Source organism: Uloborus diversus, unplaced genomic scaffold (genome assembly GCF_026930045.1).
Source record: "Uloborus diversus isolate 005 unplaced genomic scaffold, Udiv.v.3.1 scaffold_13, whole genome shotgun sequence".
Taxonomy (NCBI): Eukaryota; Metazoa; Arthropoda; class Arachnida; order Araneae; family Uloboridae; genus Uloborus; species Uloborus diversus.
Window position 1 is genome coordinate 6598545 of NW_026557987.1, and position 20191 is coordinate 6618735.

General features: G+C 36.3%; 1 protein-coding gene across 1 annotated transcript; it reads left to right on the forward strand.

The window, feature by feature from the left end:
• Nucleotides 1–4: 4 nt before the first annotated feature.
• On the forward strand, nt 5–18594 carry LOC129232648 (translin-associated protein X-like). Its single transcript, XM_054866779.1, has 5 exons — nt 5–26; nt 9139–9346; nt 9994–10127; nt 11963–12072; nt 17790–18594. The coding sequence occupies exons 1-5, from the start codon at nt 5–7 to the stop codon at nt 18156–18158; spliced, it is 843 nt and encodes a 280-aa protein (XP_054722754.1). The 3' UTR covers nt 18159–18594.
• Nucleotides 18595–20191: the final 1597 nt, after the last annotated feature.

Here is a 20191-nt window from a genome sequence, read left to right on the forward strand (position 1 = left end):
TACTATGAACGATTCCAGCCATAAGGGTAAAAAGAAATTATTATCTTTACAAAAATTTCTCCCCGAATTGAAGAATATGAGAACAAATTTTTGTACTCGTCTTTTGTTGTGTGTAGAATGCTAACCGCCTTTGTTCAATAAAAACATTCACGTCTTTAGGATGAAGCAATATAAACTATAAATAAGTCATAAAAATAAGTTTGCTTTGCTGTTTTTCATAAATTTTAAATTTATTCCCAACGTTAAATTGAATTTTAGAAACACATACAATTCTTTGAAAGCCATGATTCAGCATAGAGGTATCAATTGAGATAGGAAAAAAAAATACTGAAAAGTGCGACAATTCTTTCATTCACCAAGTTTTTTTTGAGCAATCACGATTGCTTATTGTTCTCAGTTGATTGTTTTGATGTGCTATCATTTTATTTTCCCGCCAGCACCCTCTGCCAGCACCACCGTCGACCAGCTTCTCACGATGCTGCTCCTATAGCGAAAACCGTCTCCAGGTTGCGTCCATATGCTACACACACACGCATACATACACAACTACACACACACATGTGCGCACACACAAATACAGTCGAGCCTCCATATATCGAACTTCCACACATCGAAATTTTCTATATATCAAAATCCCAGCAAATTTCAATGTTCATTACATAGAAAAATTGTTTCTATATATCGAAAAAATCTCTATATATCGAAATATTTTTCGAGACATTCGTAGATTTTTTTTTCCTCTTAAGACTTTTTATCTCATGAAAAATGAAGGTTAGGGGAGAACATTATGTTTACTAAAGGTTGCTAAGAAACTCATAAGAAATCTGAGTTTGAGGGGTGTAGATAGGTCGTTGTTCCGTTCTGGAGTTCTTAAATTCCCTCGAGTTTATTTCAAATCTTAGTTGTAACCACCAACACTGTAAAATTAGTTTTCAAGTTATCCTTTTTGTCTGTTGATTATCATTCGTAGTCTTTTTAGCTTCAGTAAAAATCATTCAAGTTAAGTAGATTGATTTTTACTTTTCTCTCGAGCACATTGTTAAAACGAAAATCCCCCTAATGTTATGGATCAAGTTGAACTGCCAATGAATGAAGATGTATGAAGGCACAAAAATGTAATTTCTGTTAATTTTTCAATTATTAACTTTCGTTTAATCCAATGCTCATATAAATTAGAAATTAGGTTTCATGCCCGAAAATTAGCTTTAATTTTAATGTTTTAGGAGATTTTTATGATAAAATAGGATTTTTTTCTATATATCGAAATTTCTACATATCGAAATTTTTTCGGCAACTTGCTACTTCGATATATGGAGGTCTGACTGTACATACACCTACACACACATATACAAACACAAATACATACACTCAAACACATGCACACGCATACATACAGACACCTACACATACATACAGACACATACACACACTCATCGCACTCATGCCTGCACAGACACAAATACATATGCCTACAACACATACACATTCCCCACCACACACAAACACTCATACAGAAAACTACCCGCACACTCATACCTGCACACAGACACAAACACACATGCTTACACACATATACACTAACCCCCCCCCCACACACACACATATAAATACACATGCCTACATACACACACACACTCGTGATTGCGAAAACATAATTTGAATTCCAGATGTCAAAATTCAAATTAATTTTTATTTATTTATTTATTTATTTTTTTAATTTATCTACAGATACTTCTCATTTTTGTTTACTGAAGAACCAGTTTAGACCGGCAAAAAATTCACTTTTTTCTTTATGTTATAAAATGTTAGTAAAGCTATTTAAAAATATGTTGGCAAAATTTCAGTGAAAGATTCCTATTAGTTCCAACAGCACTTAAAGTGACTGTGGAGTTTTGAAAACGTTCACAGCATTTTTGTCAAAAGCGTTTTTCTCTCAACAACTCTTTTTCAGCTGGTGTGCATTCCAGCTCAAAAAGTGTTTGAACAATCGTTCAGAAAATTTGTGTGAATATTCTTTATTCAATTATACACTGAATGAACCTAACTCTTTGATGATATTATTAATAACAAAAAAAAATAATAATAATAATGTAGGAAATGAGAAAAGTGGTAGAAAAACATAACATCATAATCAAACACCTCAAAAATGTGCAATTTTCAATTTTTTTTATCGCAATTATGTTCATATTCTAAGGAAATATGTTGTTAACGAGAAAAAATAAATTGATGATTGCAAATTGATTACAAAAATTGGTTTCGGTAATGCTCACAGCAACAAGCTCTGATGGCAACTGCCTATAGACAGCAGCTTCTAACTCCACTCATTCTGGTGGAAATGACTTGAAAAAAATCAAATGTGTGCTTCAAAAGACGAATAAAATATTCTCAAAGTTTAAAGAAATTTTGATTATTTCTTCCTTGTTTAAAAAAAATCTCAAAAAACACTAAATTTTCGGCCTCCTAAACTGGTTTCCCAGATTGAGAAGAAATAAAATGGAGTGAAGACTTTCATTCATAAAACCAAGACCCCAAGTCATGTGACAGATTTTAAAGCAAAGCATTGGAAGAAATCAGCTCTCCTTCACTAGTTTCACGCAAAACGTGGCAACTGTTTGTTGTTGTTGAGTCACGTGACTTGGGGTCCTTGGGTCAGCTTTTGCTAAGCCAATGATTGGACTTGCTCTCTCCATTTTCATTCTGCTCTAAGGTTTCCCCCTTTAGTAACAACAGACTGCTGCTAAAGGGAAAATTCATAGACTAATAATAAGAGTAGACCGAGCTATGGCAACCCTTTTGCTGCTCATAAACCAAACCATGTGACTGGTGGATATCCTAGCAACAGCGGGCGTTAATCGTAGCAGACGATCAACGCCAGCGCGAAATAAAATAAATAGAATTGATGGAACACGGAAGAATGATCTTTTATGGAGTCCAATTTGTAAATTTGTTATTCTAAGTTGTAAATATTTTGTTAATATAGTGAGTTTTTCGTTTAAATAGTATTGTGCATTTTCTTTAGTCCATTTCAATAACTCTCTAAGCAATAAAAGATGCAAGCGACCAAGAGGAATCAGCAAACGGTAAGATTTTTACCTACAGTTTCAATTTAAGATACCGATTAGTACATTTTTGCGTTAACGCAAAACGTTTACGCCATTTCGTTCACGCCAACGCTGACAGCTCCAAATGAAATAAAAGTTACCGAAAACGGATCAAAAACTATTACTAATGTCAAAATAATGCATAACTAAAAGAAAAACAGTTCAATCTCTGCACCTGGAAGTTTCTTTTAATGAAAACACATTGTCTTAAAATACATGTCGAGTGCCAAACTATAGATAATGCTGCCATCTAGCAACCATGCTGCCAAAGTCTTCGCCAAGCCCTTCCACTAGTCACATGATACATCTATGAACCAATTTTCTTTATCAGCAAGAATGAGAAAGCTCGGTCTACTCTTATTATTAGTCTATGGGAAAATTAGCTGTCACCCCTGGACAGTACAACAAGGTTCGTACGCTCCTTCAAAACTCCTCCAACACTCCTTCATTTTGGAAATTTTTTTGAAGCGCCCTTCAAACTCCTTCATTTTGGTTTTAACTCCTTCAAAACTCCTTCTTTTTTACTTCAAGAGTACAGAATCTTTCTCTATGACAGTAACTTAAAGTACTTCTATCAAAAACTGAAATTTTTCTCAAGGGCAATTTTAATGTACAGTAAAACCTCGTTAAGTTGTCACTCAAGGGACCAAAAATTTTTGACCACTTATGCGGAGTGACTACTTATGTGGAGTGGGAAATAAGAAAAAAAAAAGTCTTACAAATATTCATGAATAGCAGTAGAATTCTGGGAGAAAACAATAGCTTATGCAATCAATGTTTATAAATTAGTAAAAATTTTAAAAAGGGGGAAAATACTAATGATAGTTACTTTGTTTTGTTTTCTCTTACTTATACATTACTTAAAAACAACAACTTATTTTAATGTAGTTACGGTACATCAATACAATCCTTCAATGTCGACTGATGAAGTTGTTGCTTAAGGAAAAGAACGATCTCTTCTAACGTACATCAAGCTTTAAATTTTGTGTTTTTTGTTCCCAGTGAACGGATCTTAAATACTGACTTACTTTCTCCAGGTATTAGATTTCGTCTGTCTTGCTGGAAGGAGTTAGATTCATATTCTCAGCACTTGGCAATCACAGCAAGAATTATGCTTTGAAGGACCAGAACCGAAATATCGAGATTTCAAGGAAAAATTAATATCAAACAGCCTTTCAACTGAGTCCGACACTATTTTCTAAGATCCGATAAGGAAAAGGAATTTTAGGAAACAACTTTTGAGTGACTAGTTAAGCAGGTAAAATTAAATTTGGTGACCAGTAAAGGAGGGTCATTTTACATTACTGTGAATGAGACCTTTTCGGGACCAAAGAAAAACGACCACTTAAGCGGAGTGACCACTTAACCGGTCGACTACTTATTGAGGTTCCACTGTAGTAATATTTATTTTTTTCATAAAGATGTGATTTAGAAAATTGAATCAGCAGCAAAAGTCAGGTTGTCCAATTATTATTTAAATGTTTAAAAATGCATAAGTAGATGAACTATATTAAGTGATTGTGTTAAAAAACACAATTGTTTAGTAAATCACAGTTATGATATTGTAAAAAGGGTCATCTACCGTATTTTCTTGCGTAATAATCCGCAGATTATCTGCTAAAAAAGGCAAAGTTTATGAGGTGCGGATTATCTGATTTTTTCCCCCCTTAACACCAACCCATTGAACCTCAATATTTTTTACAGTAGGATTCACCGATTCAAACCATACGCCGCCTGAATGTTGTTTATTTTAAGAAGCGTGCATGTTCTTCTTCGCTGCCTGCCTGTATGTCGGTTATTTTACAATGCTTGAATGTTCTTCTTGGCGATTCAGGTCATGTAAAATAAGCAAGATTACAGTGAAATAGGTAGCCATTTGCATAGGACCGTTTGCTCCTTTGTCTTGACTCTTTGTTTTTCAAGTAATTCTTGTAGAATTACTACGTAGTAAGTTCTTCTTCTGCCCTTATATAGAAGTTTGGTAAGACCCATTTGGAGTATGCTGTTCAGTTTTGGTCTCCTTATCTTAAGAAAGACATTAATGTATTGGAAAGGGTTCAAAGGCGGGCTACAAGGCTAATAAATGGACTTTCCCACTTAGATTATGATTCCAGGCTTAGAAGGCTAAAAATGTAGTCTTGAGCAAAGAAGAGACCGAGGGGACATGATTCAGCTGTTTAAATTTATTAAAACGAAAGATGTTACGGGGCTAAAGTTTAGCACTGAAAACAGGACAAGGGGTCATTGTTTTAAGCTATTCAAATCACAGGCTAACATGGATGTTAGGAAAAATGATTATTTTAGCAGGGTAGTGGAACCTGGGAACAGCTTACCGGAAGAGGTGGTCATGAGCAAGGGAGTAGATAGTTTTAAGAGGGCCATTGATCTTCACTGGGGATTGTAAATGGACTAGGACCAGTCTAGCTGGGCCCAGAGCCTGTTGCTGGTCGTCACTTTTGTATTTGTAATTAGCGTACTATAATCATGATTTCAAGAAGAAATCATTATATTTTAAATTATATTTCAGATTAATTTTGATTATGCCTTCAAAGTAATTACTTTTTCACGTTTTTAGTCTAGTTGCTCAAATGTTATGTTAAATTCAAACTTGATCTTTTTACATCGTATTATCCGCGGATTATACGAAGCTTTTTTTTTTCTTCAGGCAGATTTTAGGACCTGCGGATTATAGGCCGCCGCGGATAATACGCAGGAAAATACAAGTGATGTCACGCCTTGAGGAGGAGACGGGTTCATGAAATTTGACTCGGGGCAGTTATTACATCACACAGTTATTGTAACAGTTTGTTTATAAAAAATATGACATGCGACAAGAGGAGGAGTAAGGTGAAGTGTGACACTTAGTGACAAAGGAGCAAGGGTGTCAATGATGTGTGCATCACATGACTTCCTTTTACTCCAATTTAATGTCATTTCCTCATTATTGGCACTTTTAATGTGATTCAATTGTTTACTTTCTAAATATCACCAACAGAGGCCATATTGAAACCAAATTAAAAAAAGAAAAATTAATTTGAATTTTGACATCTTGAATTCAAATTATGTTTTTCGCAATCACGAGTGTGTGTGGGGGGGGGGATATGTGTGTTTGTGTGTATGGGGTATGTGTGTGTAGGCATGTGTGTTTGTGTCTGTGTGCAGGCATGAAAGGGTAGTTTTGTGTGTGTATATGTGTGTCTGTATGTATGTGTGTGTGTGTGTGTGCGTAGTTGTGTATGTATGCACGTATGGGGTATGTGTGTGTAGGCATGTGTGTTTGTGTCTGTGTGCAGGCATGAAAGTGTGGGTAGTTTTGTGTGTGTATATGTGTAAGTGTCTGTATGTATGTGTGTTTGTGTGTGAGTGTGTGTGTGTGTGTATGTGTAAGTGTCTGTATGTATGTGTGTTTGTGTGTTTGTGTCTGTGTGCAGGCATGAAAGTGTGGGTAGTTTTGTGTGTGTATATGTGTAAGTGTCTGTATGTATGTGTGTTTGTGTGTGAGTGTGTGTGTGTGTGTATATGTGTAAGTGTCTGTATGTATGTGTGTTTGTGTGTTTGTGTCTGTGTGCAGGCATGAAAGTGTGTATGTGTTTGTGTGTGTGTAGGTTTTTGTGTGTGTATATGTGTAAGTGTCTGTATGTATGTATGTGTGTGTGTAGGACATGGATGCAACCTGGAGACGGCTTTCGCTATAGGAGCAGCATCGTGAGGAGCCCGCCTGTCCACGGTGATGGTGCAGAGGGTGGCGGTGGGAAAAATCAAAGGAATGTCAAAAACAGTCAAATGAAAGCAATAAGCAATCGTGATTGCTCAAAAAAAAATAACAACGCCAAATTTGTCGCCAAGTTGGCGACAAAACTCGGCGACCAAAAGACTGGCAATGTATCGCCAAGTATCCGACAAATTATAACTCCACTTGAGTTTACATCGAAATTAATAATGATTTCCCCCCAAAAAGGGGCAAAAGACCCCCTTAGGAACATCCGAATGCTACCAAAATTGAAGGTGCACAACTAGACCCCATTAGGAATCTTCATACCAAATTTCAACTTTCTAGGGCATACCGTTTTTGAGTTATGCGAGATGCATACACACATACGCACATACATACATGTAAGAAATTATATGCTCCACGTGGTTACATTGCGTAAAACTTGACAGGGATCCCAAGATTAATAACTCGGGATCTCCATAATTGCGCAATGGGGCTTTACGCGATTGACTTCTGCGCAGATGCATGAGAGCGCCTGAGTTCATATGGCTATAGTCAGCTATGAAGGCATGACTGCAAAAAAAAATCTCCTGATCGAATAGCGGGATAAATTTATGGATATCTCTCGACCGCTATTCGGGATAAAGGGCAAATTGGCTGCCCATCATGTATACTGTTTCCGTATATAGAAAATAAATTAGTTTGTGTGTGTTGTGAATGAACGTAGTCTCTTCAATTCTCTCCCTTCTAAAAGTGATACATGAAAAATATGACAAAGAAGAAGGGGCGAAAATCCTCTTCAATACATACGTACATACAGACGTCACGAGAAAATTCGTTGTAATTAACTCGTGGGTCGTCAAAATGGATATTTCGGGTGTCTGTAGGTTCCTAGACACATATCCACGTATATGGTGCGGTCGGAAAAAAAAAACTCAACATTCATTCGGGGGTGAAAAAAATGGAAATGAAGGCCAATTTTTGAGTGAAAATTTTTTTGCGAATACAATACTTCCTTTTTTGAAAAAGGAAGTAAAAAGTGCGACATCATTTAATGACAGCAAATTAGTACTCCTTCAAAATCTCATTTTACTCCTTCAAAACTCCATTTTATTTCTGAAATTAAGTACGAACCATGGTACAACTAAATAAAAAAACTCGGGGATGTTTAACTGTTCTAACAGCAGACTTTTACATTTCAAAATTTATGGAGCAATCACGATTGCTTATTGCTTTCATTTGACTGTTTTGATGTGCTATCATTTTATTTTCCCACCAGCATCCTCTGCAGCATCACCGTCGACGGGCTCCTCATGATGCTGCTCCTCTAGCGAAAACTGCCTCCAGGTTGATCCATATCCTACACACACACATATATATACATACATACACCTACACACACATACACAAACACATACACATGTACGCATACAAACAGACACCTACACAAACACCTACCCACAGACTCATACCAGCACACAGACACAAACACATATGCCTACACACAAACACACATACCCCCCGGACACACACATTCATACACCCAATTACCCACACACTTATGCCAGCAGACAGACACAATCAAACATGCCTACACACACATACACATACCCCCTACACACAAACACCCATACCCCACACACAAACACACACGCCTACATACACACACTCAAAAACATACACACATATACACACAACTACCCACACATTCATGCCTGCACACACACAAACACATATGCCTACACACACATACACATACCTCCCCCCACACACATTCATATACACAACTACCCACACACTTATGCCAGCACACAAGCACAACACACACATACACATATGCCCTACACACAAACACACATAACCCCTACACACAAACACACATGCCTACACACAAACACCCATACCCCACACACAAACACACACGCCTACATACACAAACACATATGCCTACACACACATACACACAACTACCCACACATTCATGCCTGCACACAGACACAAACACATATGCCTACACACACATACACACAACTACCCACACACTCATGCCTGCACGCAGACACAAACACATATGCCTACACACACATACACATCCCCCCCCCACACACACATACACAACTACCCACACATTCATGCCTGCACACAGACACAAACACACATGCCAACACACCACATACACATACCCCCCCACCCACAAACACACACGCCTACATACACACACTCGTGATTGCGAAAAACATAATTTGAATTCAAGATGTCAAAATTCAAATTAATTTTAAATTTTTTTTGATTTTAATTTGATCATTTGCTTTGTGTGGCGTGCAGGGCGTCCTCAGCGGAAACGCAAAATCCCAGACGAAGAGAAGAAAGCAACCCCCCTTCCGGAGAATGCCTCCCATGTGGCAAGAGTGTTCCAGAGCTACCAGTGCGAGTTGGACGCCAAGTACGACAAGTACGAGAGGCTGGTCAAGAAGAGCAGGGATCTGACCATCGAGAGCAAGCGCATCATATTCCTTTTGCATCGTGTCATGAGGTGTGTTCCGCCGATTTCTCTCGAAAGTTAAGGAAGTTGTAAAAATATCAAAAATGACAGAAAAAGTCTTTGATGTTTATTGTTAATGATTTTTTTCTACTGTTCTTAACTGTTGTCAGTTGCTCAAATAAATTTTTTTTGTGAATACAATACTTCCTTTTTTGTAAAAGGAAGTAAAAAGTTGCTGTGTTTTCATTGTTGTAATTTATTTCTTATGATGCTAAATAATTAAGGAAATTAATTCGACAATCAAGAGGAGCTTCTAAAAATCATGGAAATTTATTTTGGAAATGTGTTATAGTATTTCTTCTAGATCTAAAACAGGCAGGGTGCTCCCTAATTTGAATAGAAGAAGGTGCTTTCATTTTAAAAATGTAGTTTGGTGAAATTATTTTTCTTAATATCTCTTATGTTAAAGGTTAATTCAGAATTCCAAGTCTTCTCTGAAATGATGTTTATTCCTCTGATGAGGACCAACCTAGCTAGTCCCGGAAGAACCCCTTGCTGGTCCTCATTTTTGTATTTAATGATGTTTAACTTTTCTTTTGCTCTGCCAAATAAATGTTTCATTTGCATTTTACTTATTGATAACATAGAAAACTCATCGAGATTTCCAACAATTGATGAGAAATAAATTTCTGTTCCAGCTCTTCGGATAAAGAAGAAATCTTGCATGAAGCCGAGGTTCGTCTCAACACCTTGATGCACGATGTCATCGACGCCATTGCATCGGAACTCACAAAACCTGAGGTGTACCAGTTCTTGAGGGCTTTCAGTCCAGGTAAAATCTATATTTCATCGAACTCATTTATGGTGTGGATCAATGCTTTGAAATCTGCTGACAGATCAGTTCTGTCTGGTTTGAGGAATTTTCTGTTGTATTTTTATAACACAAGTTTGTAATAAACACATAATAGAATGCAAATTCATCCAATGATGACTCATTCATTTTCATTCATGCAACTACTTCCCAATTTCATTCTCTTTTTATTTCCAATAATTTGCACCTGCCAATGTTTTTTTTTTTTTTTTTTTTTTGTATTTTCGTCATCTATTTTACTTCAGCTTTATTGTATTTGGTTCCTCCTGAAAATAAAACATGGAAGAGTGTCCAATTCTAACATTTTACTATAGTTTGTTGGAAATCAAAAACCGTTTTCTTCAAATGTATAAAAGTCATTTTTGTAGCTACTGCGGTTTACCTGCCCACAAAAATATGTGACTTGCCCCAAGCTAGCTGCATATGCTAGAGTTGCCAGCTCAATTATGCAGCTTATCAGATATGCTAGCTGCATTGACATAATTTTTCCAGAGATGGTCCAGAATTCCTGTTTATTCAAGTGACAAATGCCAGAACCCCACTAAGAAAATTTTTTGAATAATTGCTCAGACATCCATAATAGACACCAATAAAGGCACAATTCAATGCTTTTAATAATATCCCAAAGACTGCACTATTTATGAGTATTTTTTCCCAGTAGTGGTCATGAATATTTCTTTTTCATGAAAACTACCAAGCTGTTACTTTTCCAATTTATGAATAGAGATGGTTGAGAAAAAAGCATTATGTGGGGGAAAAAAAGTATTACACAATATTAAAAAATTAAATATACCTAAGCAATTAGTATTTGTGACACTTGTAAAATAAATAATAAATAAATTTAAATATACTTTAAATCAACTGAGTTATTAAGCAACATAACCAGTCACAGAAGGTGTGTGACATGCCACGGAGGTGAGAATTCACATGTTGTGAACCAAAAATATACTAAAATAAAAATTGTTATCAAAAAATTGTTGGCAGGTTTAAATAGATATAATTTTGATGAAAATAAAAATCATCATTAAATGAATCGTTCCTTAATTTATTTAATTTTTATTATTAACGTTTTATTTAAAGTTTAGCCAACAGTACAGCATTGCTAGTAACAAGGCCAATAAGATGCTTGGGTTTATCAATAGATCTATTTCAAACAAATCTAAAGAAGTTCTTCTGCCCTTATATAGAAGTTTGGTAGGACCCCATTTGGAGTATGCTGTTCAGTTTTGGTCTCCTTATCTTAAGAAAGACATTAATGTATTGGAAAGGGTTCAAAGGCGGGCTACAAGGCTAATAAGTGGACTTTCCCACTTAGACTATGATCCCAGGCTCAGAAGGCTAAAAATGTACAGTCTCGAGCAAAGAAGAGACCGAGGGGACATGATTCAGCTGTTTAAATTTATTAGAATGAAAGATGTTACGGGGCTGAAGTTTAGCACTGAAAACAGGACGAGGGGTCATTGCTTTAAGCTATTTAAATCTCAGGCTAACACGGATATTAGGAAAAATTATTATTTTAGCAGGGTAGTGGAACCTTGGAACAGTTTACCGAAAGAGGTGGTAATGAGCAAGGGAGTAGATAGTTTTAAGAGAGCCATTGATCTTCACTGGGGATTGTAAATTGACTAGGACCAGTCTAGCTGGGCCCAGAGCCTGTTGCTGGTCGTCGCTTTTGTATTTGTATTTGTACCTTTTTACTGTAAAAGCCATGTGACAGAAAAGTTACACTTTTTCAAGAATGACCCATATCTGTATGATGTTCTTTCATCTGATGATTTGTTAAAATTTACTTATAGGGTTGCAGGAATTTGTTGAAGCTGTGTCTTTCTACCACTATCTAAAAAATGGAAGTTTGATTCACATTGATGAAGTCTGCAATCCAAACTTTTCGCACATAATAGCGAAAGTAAGTGAATGTTAAATTATTTAATTAATGTTTTTATATTGCACCGGAAATTTTTTTTTAAATGTGGTAAAATCTTGTTACTTACTTTGTGCTTTTTGAAATGCTATTGAAAGTAAATCTATAAAAACAGAAATGCTAATGGATTCCACCCATAGACTAATAATAAGAGTAGACCGAGCTATGGCAACCCTTTTGCTGCTCATAAACCAAACCATGTGACTGGTGGATATCCTAGCAACAGCGGGCATTGATCGTAGCAGACGATCTACGACCGCGAGAAATAAAATAAATAGAATTGATGGAACGCGGAATATTCCGAGTCCGATTTGTAAATTTGTTATTCTAAGTTGTAAATATTTTGTTAATATAGTGAGTTTTTCGTTTAGATACAACTGTGCATTTTCTTTAGTCAATTTTAATAACTCTCTAAGCAATTAAAGATGCAAGCTCCCAAAAAGAATCGGCAAACGGTAAGATTTTTACCTACAATTTCAATTTAAGATACGATTATAGTACATTTTTGCGTTAACGCAAAACGTTTACGCCATTTCGTTCACGCCAACGCTGACAGCTCCAAATGAAATAAAAGTTACCGAAAACTGATCAAAAACTATTACTAATGTCAAATTAATGCATAACTAAAAGAAAAACAGTTCAATATCTGCATCTGGAAGTTTTTTTTAATGAAAACACATTGTCGTAAAATACATGACGAGTGCCAAACTGTAGATAATGCTGCCATCTAGCAACCATGCTGCCAAAGTCTTCGCCAAGCCCTTCCACCAGTCACATGATACATCTATGAACCAATTTTCTTCATCAGCAAGAATGAGAAAGCTCGGTCTACTCTTATTATTAGTCTATGATTCCACCAATATGGAGTATTTTCACCCTAACACCTGGATTCGCAACTAAATGTATTAAAATGATCTAAAATGCTATGTATAATAATGTTCCTTAAATATAGATATTATACCTTTTAAGAGAGTCACTTTTTACTACCTTCAGTTTTTTTTTTTTTTTTTCTGTTTAATTTTTGCATTCCTCAAAATGAAGGCATCAAAAGTATAAAAACAGCATGTAAAAGAAATATTTTTGATAAAATTATTTCAGAATCGCATTTTAGAGGCCTATGATAAGCATATCATTAATATTTATCGACACAGCTGAAGTAAAAATAAAATTAAACCACCATTCAGCATTTTAATTTTTGACTCATACTAGACAATGTAATTTCGCTTTAAAAACTTGACATAAGCGTTGTAACAAAAATAGAGAGACTTTTCTTATATTTGTATCCTAATAAAGCAAAGTTAGCTTAAAAGAATAAAATATGATTCTCATATCGGATGCAAAAAGATTGCACTTTTCAAAATGTAGGCATCTAAAGGAAAAAATGGTAAATAAAAGAGTTAATTTAAAATTAAACGTAATTGTTAGCATCGAAAAAATCAAACCCATGTAATTGTCTCCCAAAATAAGAGTTACACATTGCACCAAAGAAACGCAAATATTGCCAAGCTGGTGAAATGCTAAGTGGCGATAATTTTGAAGTTGGTAACCTTATCTGAAGTGATCTCATTTTTTCTCAACCCCTTTAATCCTTTTGAAGTTCTAAGTTCATTTATTGTTTATTAATTCATGGGAGCGGGGAGAAATGTACTTAGGAGGCAAAGTGCTGATCAAGCCTTTTCAGAGAAGTTTGTAACAACACTGCTGCTAAATAGCTGTGATAAAACAAACAAGCAAAATTATTCAAAACCAAACTGACTTTCAGCTGTTAATTTCTTTCGAAGAAACAAACAAGCATTATATTTATTTGGCAGTAGTAGTTATTTTATCGCTTGCAAGAGCATCACAAGAGTGACGATTTTTTTTTGTTTCTCACGTGATTCTTCGAGGCTTTTCTCAAGTCAAATAATAATGTTTCTGTCTTTTGCTTTTATTTTTTCAAAACTAGAAACGAAGTTTTTAAGAACATCATCACAGGTGGACTATCCTTTTGAATTTAGAAGAGTGCAGTTTCCTGTTAAAGTTTGCTTTTGCAATAACCGTTAATAAGTCAAAAGGACAGACATTAAAAGTAGCAGGGATCGATTTAAGACAAGACTTTTTTTTCACACGACCAATGTTATGTAGCTTTCTCCAAAGTCAGTTTATCAAGCAGCTTAATAATTTCAGCACCAGAAAAAAAAACTAAAAATGTTGTATACAAAGAAGTTATAGCTTAAATATAGGTATAACAATAAAATGTGGATGACCTGTGTTTGCAAAGATAATCAATACTTTAAAAGAATCGTTAATAACAGTTAAAGATCGGTTAAGGACAAAGGCGTATATATATAAGGAGTCCAGGGTACCCGGGATCCTCCCCAAATTAGAAAAAGTTATAGGTTATGAGGAATTATTGTAGGGGATTTTCGAAACTAGGTGCACCAAGCACTGTTAACCCCTGCTAATTCCATTACCCGAGCAATGCCAGGTACGGGAATGCTAGTTTTGTATAAGAACTTAAAAAAAAGTTCCAAAAATTATTGGTTTTATACACGGGAAATATGCCTTATTTTGATTTAAGATTTGCTGTTTCAATAAACAATTTGTGAAAGATCTGTTCTTGTTTATCAGAATTTTGTGAAGGGTCCGTTTTGGTTGATCGGGTTTTTGTGAAAGGTCCATTAACGGACCCAAATTTCCTCTGGCCAGACACCTGTTAAGAGGGCCATTGATCTTCAATGTGGACTCATAAACTCACTAGGAGCAGCCTAGCTTGGCCCAGAGCCTGTTGCTGCTTGTCACATTTGTGCAATGCCTGTTAGTTCTCCTGGATTGTAAGAGAATCTTCTTGAATTTGAATAGTGATAATATTGTGAAAAGGATTTACTTTGGTTTACATTCAATTGTTCTTCCGCTGCAATTTCTACTGTTCCTCATTAACTATGTATGTATTACTTTGTTTATTTTGTGAGTTTCTGCTATACAGGGTGCTTCAAAAAGAATGACCTGATTTGAAATGCGTACATTATGAAAACTATTGAAAATTGACGATTCAGGTTAATTTTATATTATATGGATAATAATAAAGTTTTTTTACATTACAAAATTAAAGGGGCTCAATATGTCCATCTTTGGATGTACAGCATATGTCTGCAAGGTAGTCAAATTTTGAATTGCTTATACCATCTTCTAATGCTTTTCGGGGGAAAAGGTTCAACACCAGGGTATTCTCGACGAAAATCCCGCTGAACAGTCGTTACGGACTCTCACTTCGCGAAGCGTAGAATACAGTATGATTTTTGTCGTGCAGTCACCATTTTCACAAACATTCAAATGGCAGGCAAAGAAAGAGAAAATTTAGCACTATCTGTCGGCAACTTCATGAAACTCGTGATTTTTCCCATTCTAACCATGCTTTAATTTAATGAAACGGATTAAAATCTGAATATTTATGATTTTTTGAAATTGGGTCATTATTTTTGAAACATGCTGTACATGTGGCAGAAAGATTTTTTTACCATGCCGCACAGCGTTTCGATTAGTACAAGCTAGGTGGACAAAAGTCAAATTCAAAATTCTAAACTTTGGTGTTGGGATAATGCAAAAAATAAACCAAAACATGGTACTTTGTTATTTGTTTATGTATGAGGTCTTTGTTATTAACTCCCTTCTGTCACATGAGTAATAAGGTTCAAAGGTATGTATCCGTTTGTAATAAGGTAAATCAGTTGAGTTCCAGACATCATTTCATCACACAAAACTAAAGTGTTCCTAATTTCATATTATTTGATTGTTCAAGATGGATATTTCTTATACTAGTAAGTGCTTTTTATCCCTAATTTAATTAATCTATCTGATAGTTAAACAATGGTAAAAAAATTTTTTAAATGAACGACGGATTTTTTGCTTGTTCCAGAACTTTCAAGTGATGGCAATGACTTGTACCCATTTGTACCCAGGCTAAATTTTCTGTATATAGTAGCTACAGCTTTCCTATTAATAATAAGACGTATTATAGTCAGCACACTCGAGTACAACCTTTTTTTTTTTTTTTTTGACTAAAGCTTTGGGTGCTTCAATCATTTTTCAAAAAAATCCCTACTCGAAAGAAAGTACTCTAGAGAAAAAGAAATGTTTTACTCGAGTGTGCTGACTATAATATGCCTTATTAATAAAGGGAAAAGTGCAGCTACTATATACAGAAAATTAAGCCCGGGCACAAACGGTTAAAATCATTACCATCACTTGAAAGGTTTTAAACGAGCAAAAACTCCTTCTTTAATCTTAACTTTTTTAAAAATATTGTTTAATTATCAGATAGAGCAATTAAATTAGAGAAAAAAAACACTTACCCGTATAAATAATATCCATCTTGAACAATAAAATCATGTGAATTTAGGAACACTTTAATTTTGTGGAATTGAAATGATGAATTCTGAACTTGCCTTTTGTCCACCTAGCTTGTATTAATCAAAACACTGTGTGCCGGTTTTGACCAGTTTCTCTCCTCGGCTTTAACCGCCTCGGCAGAAACCGCCCATGAAGACTAAATGTTTCCAATTTCCAGGGGTCGAAGTAGTCCTATATATATCCTACATTTTCAAAAAAAGCATCAAAATCGTCCTATATTTCCTATATTTTTCAAAAATGTCCTATATTTCCTATATTCCATTTTTATACCATATATATCTTTTGAAAATAACGGTAAGTAAACTTTCTGGCATCGGATTTTTCTCTTAAAGTACGTGCCCAAACGAATTTCAAATTAAAACTCAACTGACTAAATTCTGCAACTAGCATCTTCTCTCATTGGCTACAGCAATGTGACGTCACTCTATAGTGGGTGGAGTTTCGAGAACTAATGCTGAAGTTGTTTTAGAATTTTGCATTTGGGGGGGGGGGGGGCGGCAACAGCCGTTTGTTTTGTTTTCCGTCATGGTTTTCGTTTTTGTTGGTATATTTTTGAGTTCAGTGCATTTTCTGATCGGAATGTTTTAATTTTCTTTTTGCAATCTTTTCTTTTTGTGGAATTTTGGGATCGTGGAATGGTTAGTTTCTTATAATGTTAAAACATAGTTTGTTGTAATAAGTGGAATTATAATGGCGAAATCGCATCGCTTAACAACATTTCGTGTGGAGTTGTTGAACCAGGAGGACATTAATTCTACAAATTTTGGTGCATGGTGCACTAAAGAAAAATATGATTTTACCGCTTTTTGCCATTTTTGCAACTGTTCAGTGCCCATATAATAAGCAATAGTGGATTTTCGCAATTGAGGCAGCATGCTAAAACATTCAGGCATAAAGAAAACTCTGAAAAACGTCAGAAGGATCCTTCTCAAGCTCTGTTTGTTCTTAATACAAGTGGTAAAGGGTTCAGTTTAGATATAAAATCTAAGAGCAGTGGAACTAGTACTTGGGTCATGAGTGAGGAAGAAAAATAAAAATTATCTTTGTTCAAATTTTGTTTAGTTATTTAGTCTATAAAGTACATTTTTTTCAAAAATTATTCTTTCAACTACAGGAAAGTCATTATAGATGTAAGGTATTTTGTTTGAGGTTTTTTTTTAAACAAAATCATTGATAAGAATAACTGAATAATATATGATATGTATTATTTCTTTTTTCATAGCAAAATTATTCATATAATGTGTCCTATATTTTTTGTGGAAAATGTCCTATATGTGACAAGTCGGTCACTTATACCCCTGAATTTCTTCCAGGACACCCCCGGGGAAGCCCCCCTGAAAGCCGACCTCCCCCTCTCTTCCTTCCTCTTTCCCCTGGATTTCGTCCTGGGTATAGCAGATCTCACTGGAGAACTGATGAGGAAATGCATCAACAGCGTGGGTGCCGGAGACATCGAGGAACCTTTCAAGTTGTGCGTGGTCCTACAGGACATCCACGATGCATTCCTGATCCACGCCAACCACTCCAAGGAGCTCAAGAGGAAGTTCTTCACCCTCAAGTGCAGCCTCCAGAAGGTGGAGAGTGCTTGCTACGCGATAAGGATCAGGGGCACGGAAGTCCCCAAGCACATGCTGGCCGATTTCTTTTCCAACGAGGAGGAGGTGCCGGACTGCGATATTTGAATCATTCTTTTGTGGTGAATGTTCTACAGTAGGGTGGTTTAAAAAATAAATATAAAAGTGACGACCAGTAACACGCTCTGGGCCCAGCTAGGCTGGTCCTAGTCCATTTACAATCCCCAGTGAAGATCAATGGCCCTCTTAAAACTATCTACTCCCTTGCTCATTACCACCTCTTCCTGCTGTTCCAAGGTTCCACTACCCTGCTAAAATAATCATTTTTCCTAATATCCATGTTAGCCCGAGATTTAAGTAGCTTAAAACAATGACCCCTTGTCCTGTTTTGAGTGCTAAACTTCAGTCCACTAACATCTTTCATTTTGATAAATTCAAACAGCTGAATCATGTCCCCTCGGTCTCTTCTTTGCTCAAGACTGTACATTTTTAGCCTTCTAAGCCTGGAATCATAATCTAAGTGGGAAAGTCCACTTATTAGCCTTGTCGCCTGCCTTTGAAGCCTCCAGAAGGTGGAGAGTGCTTGCTACGCGATAAGGATCAGGGGCACGGAAGTCCCCAAGCACATGCTGGCCGATTTCTTTTCCAACGAGGAGGAGGTGCCGGACTGTGATATTTGAATCATTCTTTTGTTGTGAATGTTCTACAGTAGGGTGGTTCAAAAAATACAAATATAAAAGTGACGACCAGTAACAGGCTCTGGGCCCAGCTAGGCTGGTCCTAGTCCATTTACAATCCCCAGTGAAGATCAATGGCCCTCTTAAAACTATCTACTCCCTTGCTCATTACCACCTCTTCCTGCTGTTCCAAGGTTCCACTACCCTGCTAAAATAATCATTTTTCCTAATATCCATGTTAGCCCGAGATTTAAGTAGCTTAAAACAATGACCCCTTGTCCTGTTTTGAGTGCTAAACTTCAGTCCACTAACATCTTTCATTTTGATAAATTCAAACAGCTGAATCATGTCCCCTCGGTCTCTTCTTTGCTCAAGACTGTACATTTTTAGCCTTCTAAGCCTGGAATCATAATCTAAGTGGGAAAGTCCACTTATTAGCCTTGTCGCCTGCCTTTGAAGCCTCCAGAAGGTGGAGAGTGCTTGCTACGCGATAAGGATCAGGGGCACGGAAGTCCCCAAGCACATGCTGGCCGATTTCTTTTCCAACGAGGAGGAGGTGCCGGACTGTGATATTTGAACCTTTTTTTTATCGTGAATGTTCTACAGTAGGGTGGTTCAAAAAATACAAATACAAAAGTGACGACCAGTAACAGGCTCTGGGCTCAGCTAGGCTGGTCCTAGTCCCCAGACAATCCCCAGTGAAGATCAATGGCCCTCCTGAAACTATCAACTCCCTTGCTCATGACCACCTCTTCTGGTAAGCTGTTCCGAGGTTCCACTACCCTGCTGAATTAATCATTTTTCCTAGTATCCATGTTAGCCTGAGATTTAAATAGCTTAAAACAATGACCCCTCGTCCAGTTTTCAGTGCTAAACTTCAGCCCCGTAACATCTTTTATTTTGATGAATTTAAACAACTGAATCCTGTCCCCTCGGTCTCTTCTTTGCTCGAGACTGTACATTTTTTGCCTTCTGATCTGGAATCGTAGTCTAAATGAGAACGTCCATTTATTAGCCTTGTAGCCCGCCTCTGAACCCTTTCCAATACATTAATATCTTTCTTAAGATAAGGAGACCAAAAAAAGCATACATGTAAAAAAAAAAAAGTTTCTTGTACTACCAGGACAACCCTCAATATTTTTACACTTGTGGATAGTAATATACTGGAAGAGTTTTAGCTTCCTATTTCAATTGAAAGAGGGTGCTCAGCTCCCTCCCCCAAACTACATCTGTATGGGGAGGGGGGGATTAAAAAGTACATTGAACTGAAAAAACAATGCTACATATTGTAATATACACAAGCAATATGCATATACCTAGAATACATGATGTGCAGCCACTTAATATTGGAAACTATACTTTTGAAGGAGTCGCCCAGTTCAAATACTTGGGTAGGCTTATTTCCAGTAAGAATGAGTTTAAAGTTGAAATTGGAAATCGAATTTTGATGGCAAATAGATGCTA

What these genes read in the sequence shown, in the direction of transcription:
- LOC129232648 (XM_054866779.1), top strand. Translation starts at nt 5, where the DNA reads ATGAACGATTCCAGCCATAAGG. An exon ending in CTTGAGGGCTTTCAGTCCAG is followed by an intron (nt 10,128 to 11,962) that starts GTAAAATCTATA and finishes ATTTACTTATAG; the next exon opens with GGTTGCAGGAATTTGTTGAA. An exon ending in TTTCGCACATAATAGCGAAA is followed by an intron (nt 12,073 to 17,789) that starts GTAAGTGAATGT and finishes AATTTCTTCCAG; the next exon opens with GACACCCCCGGGGAAGCCCC.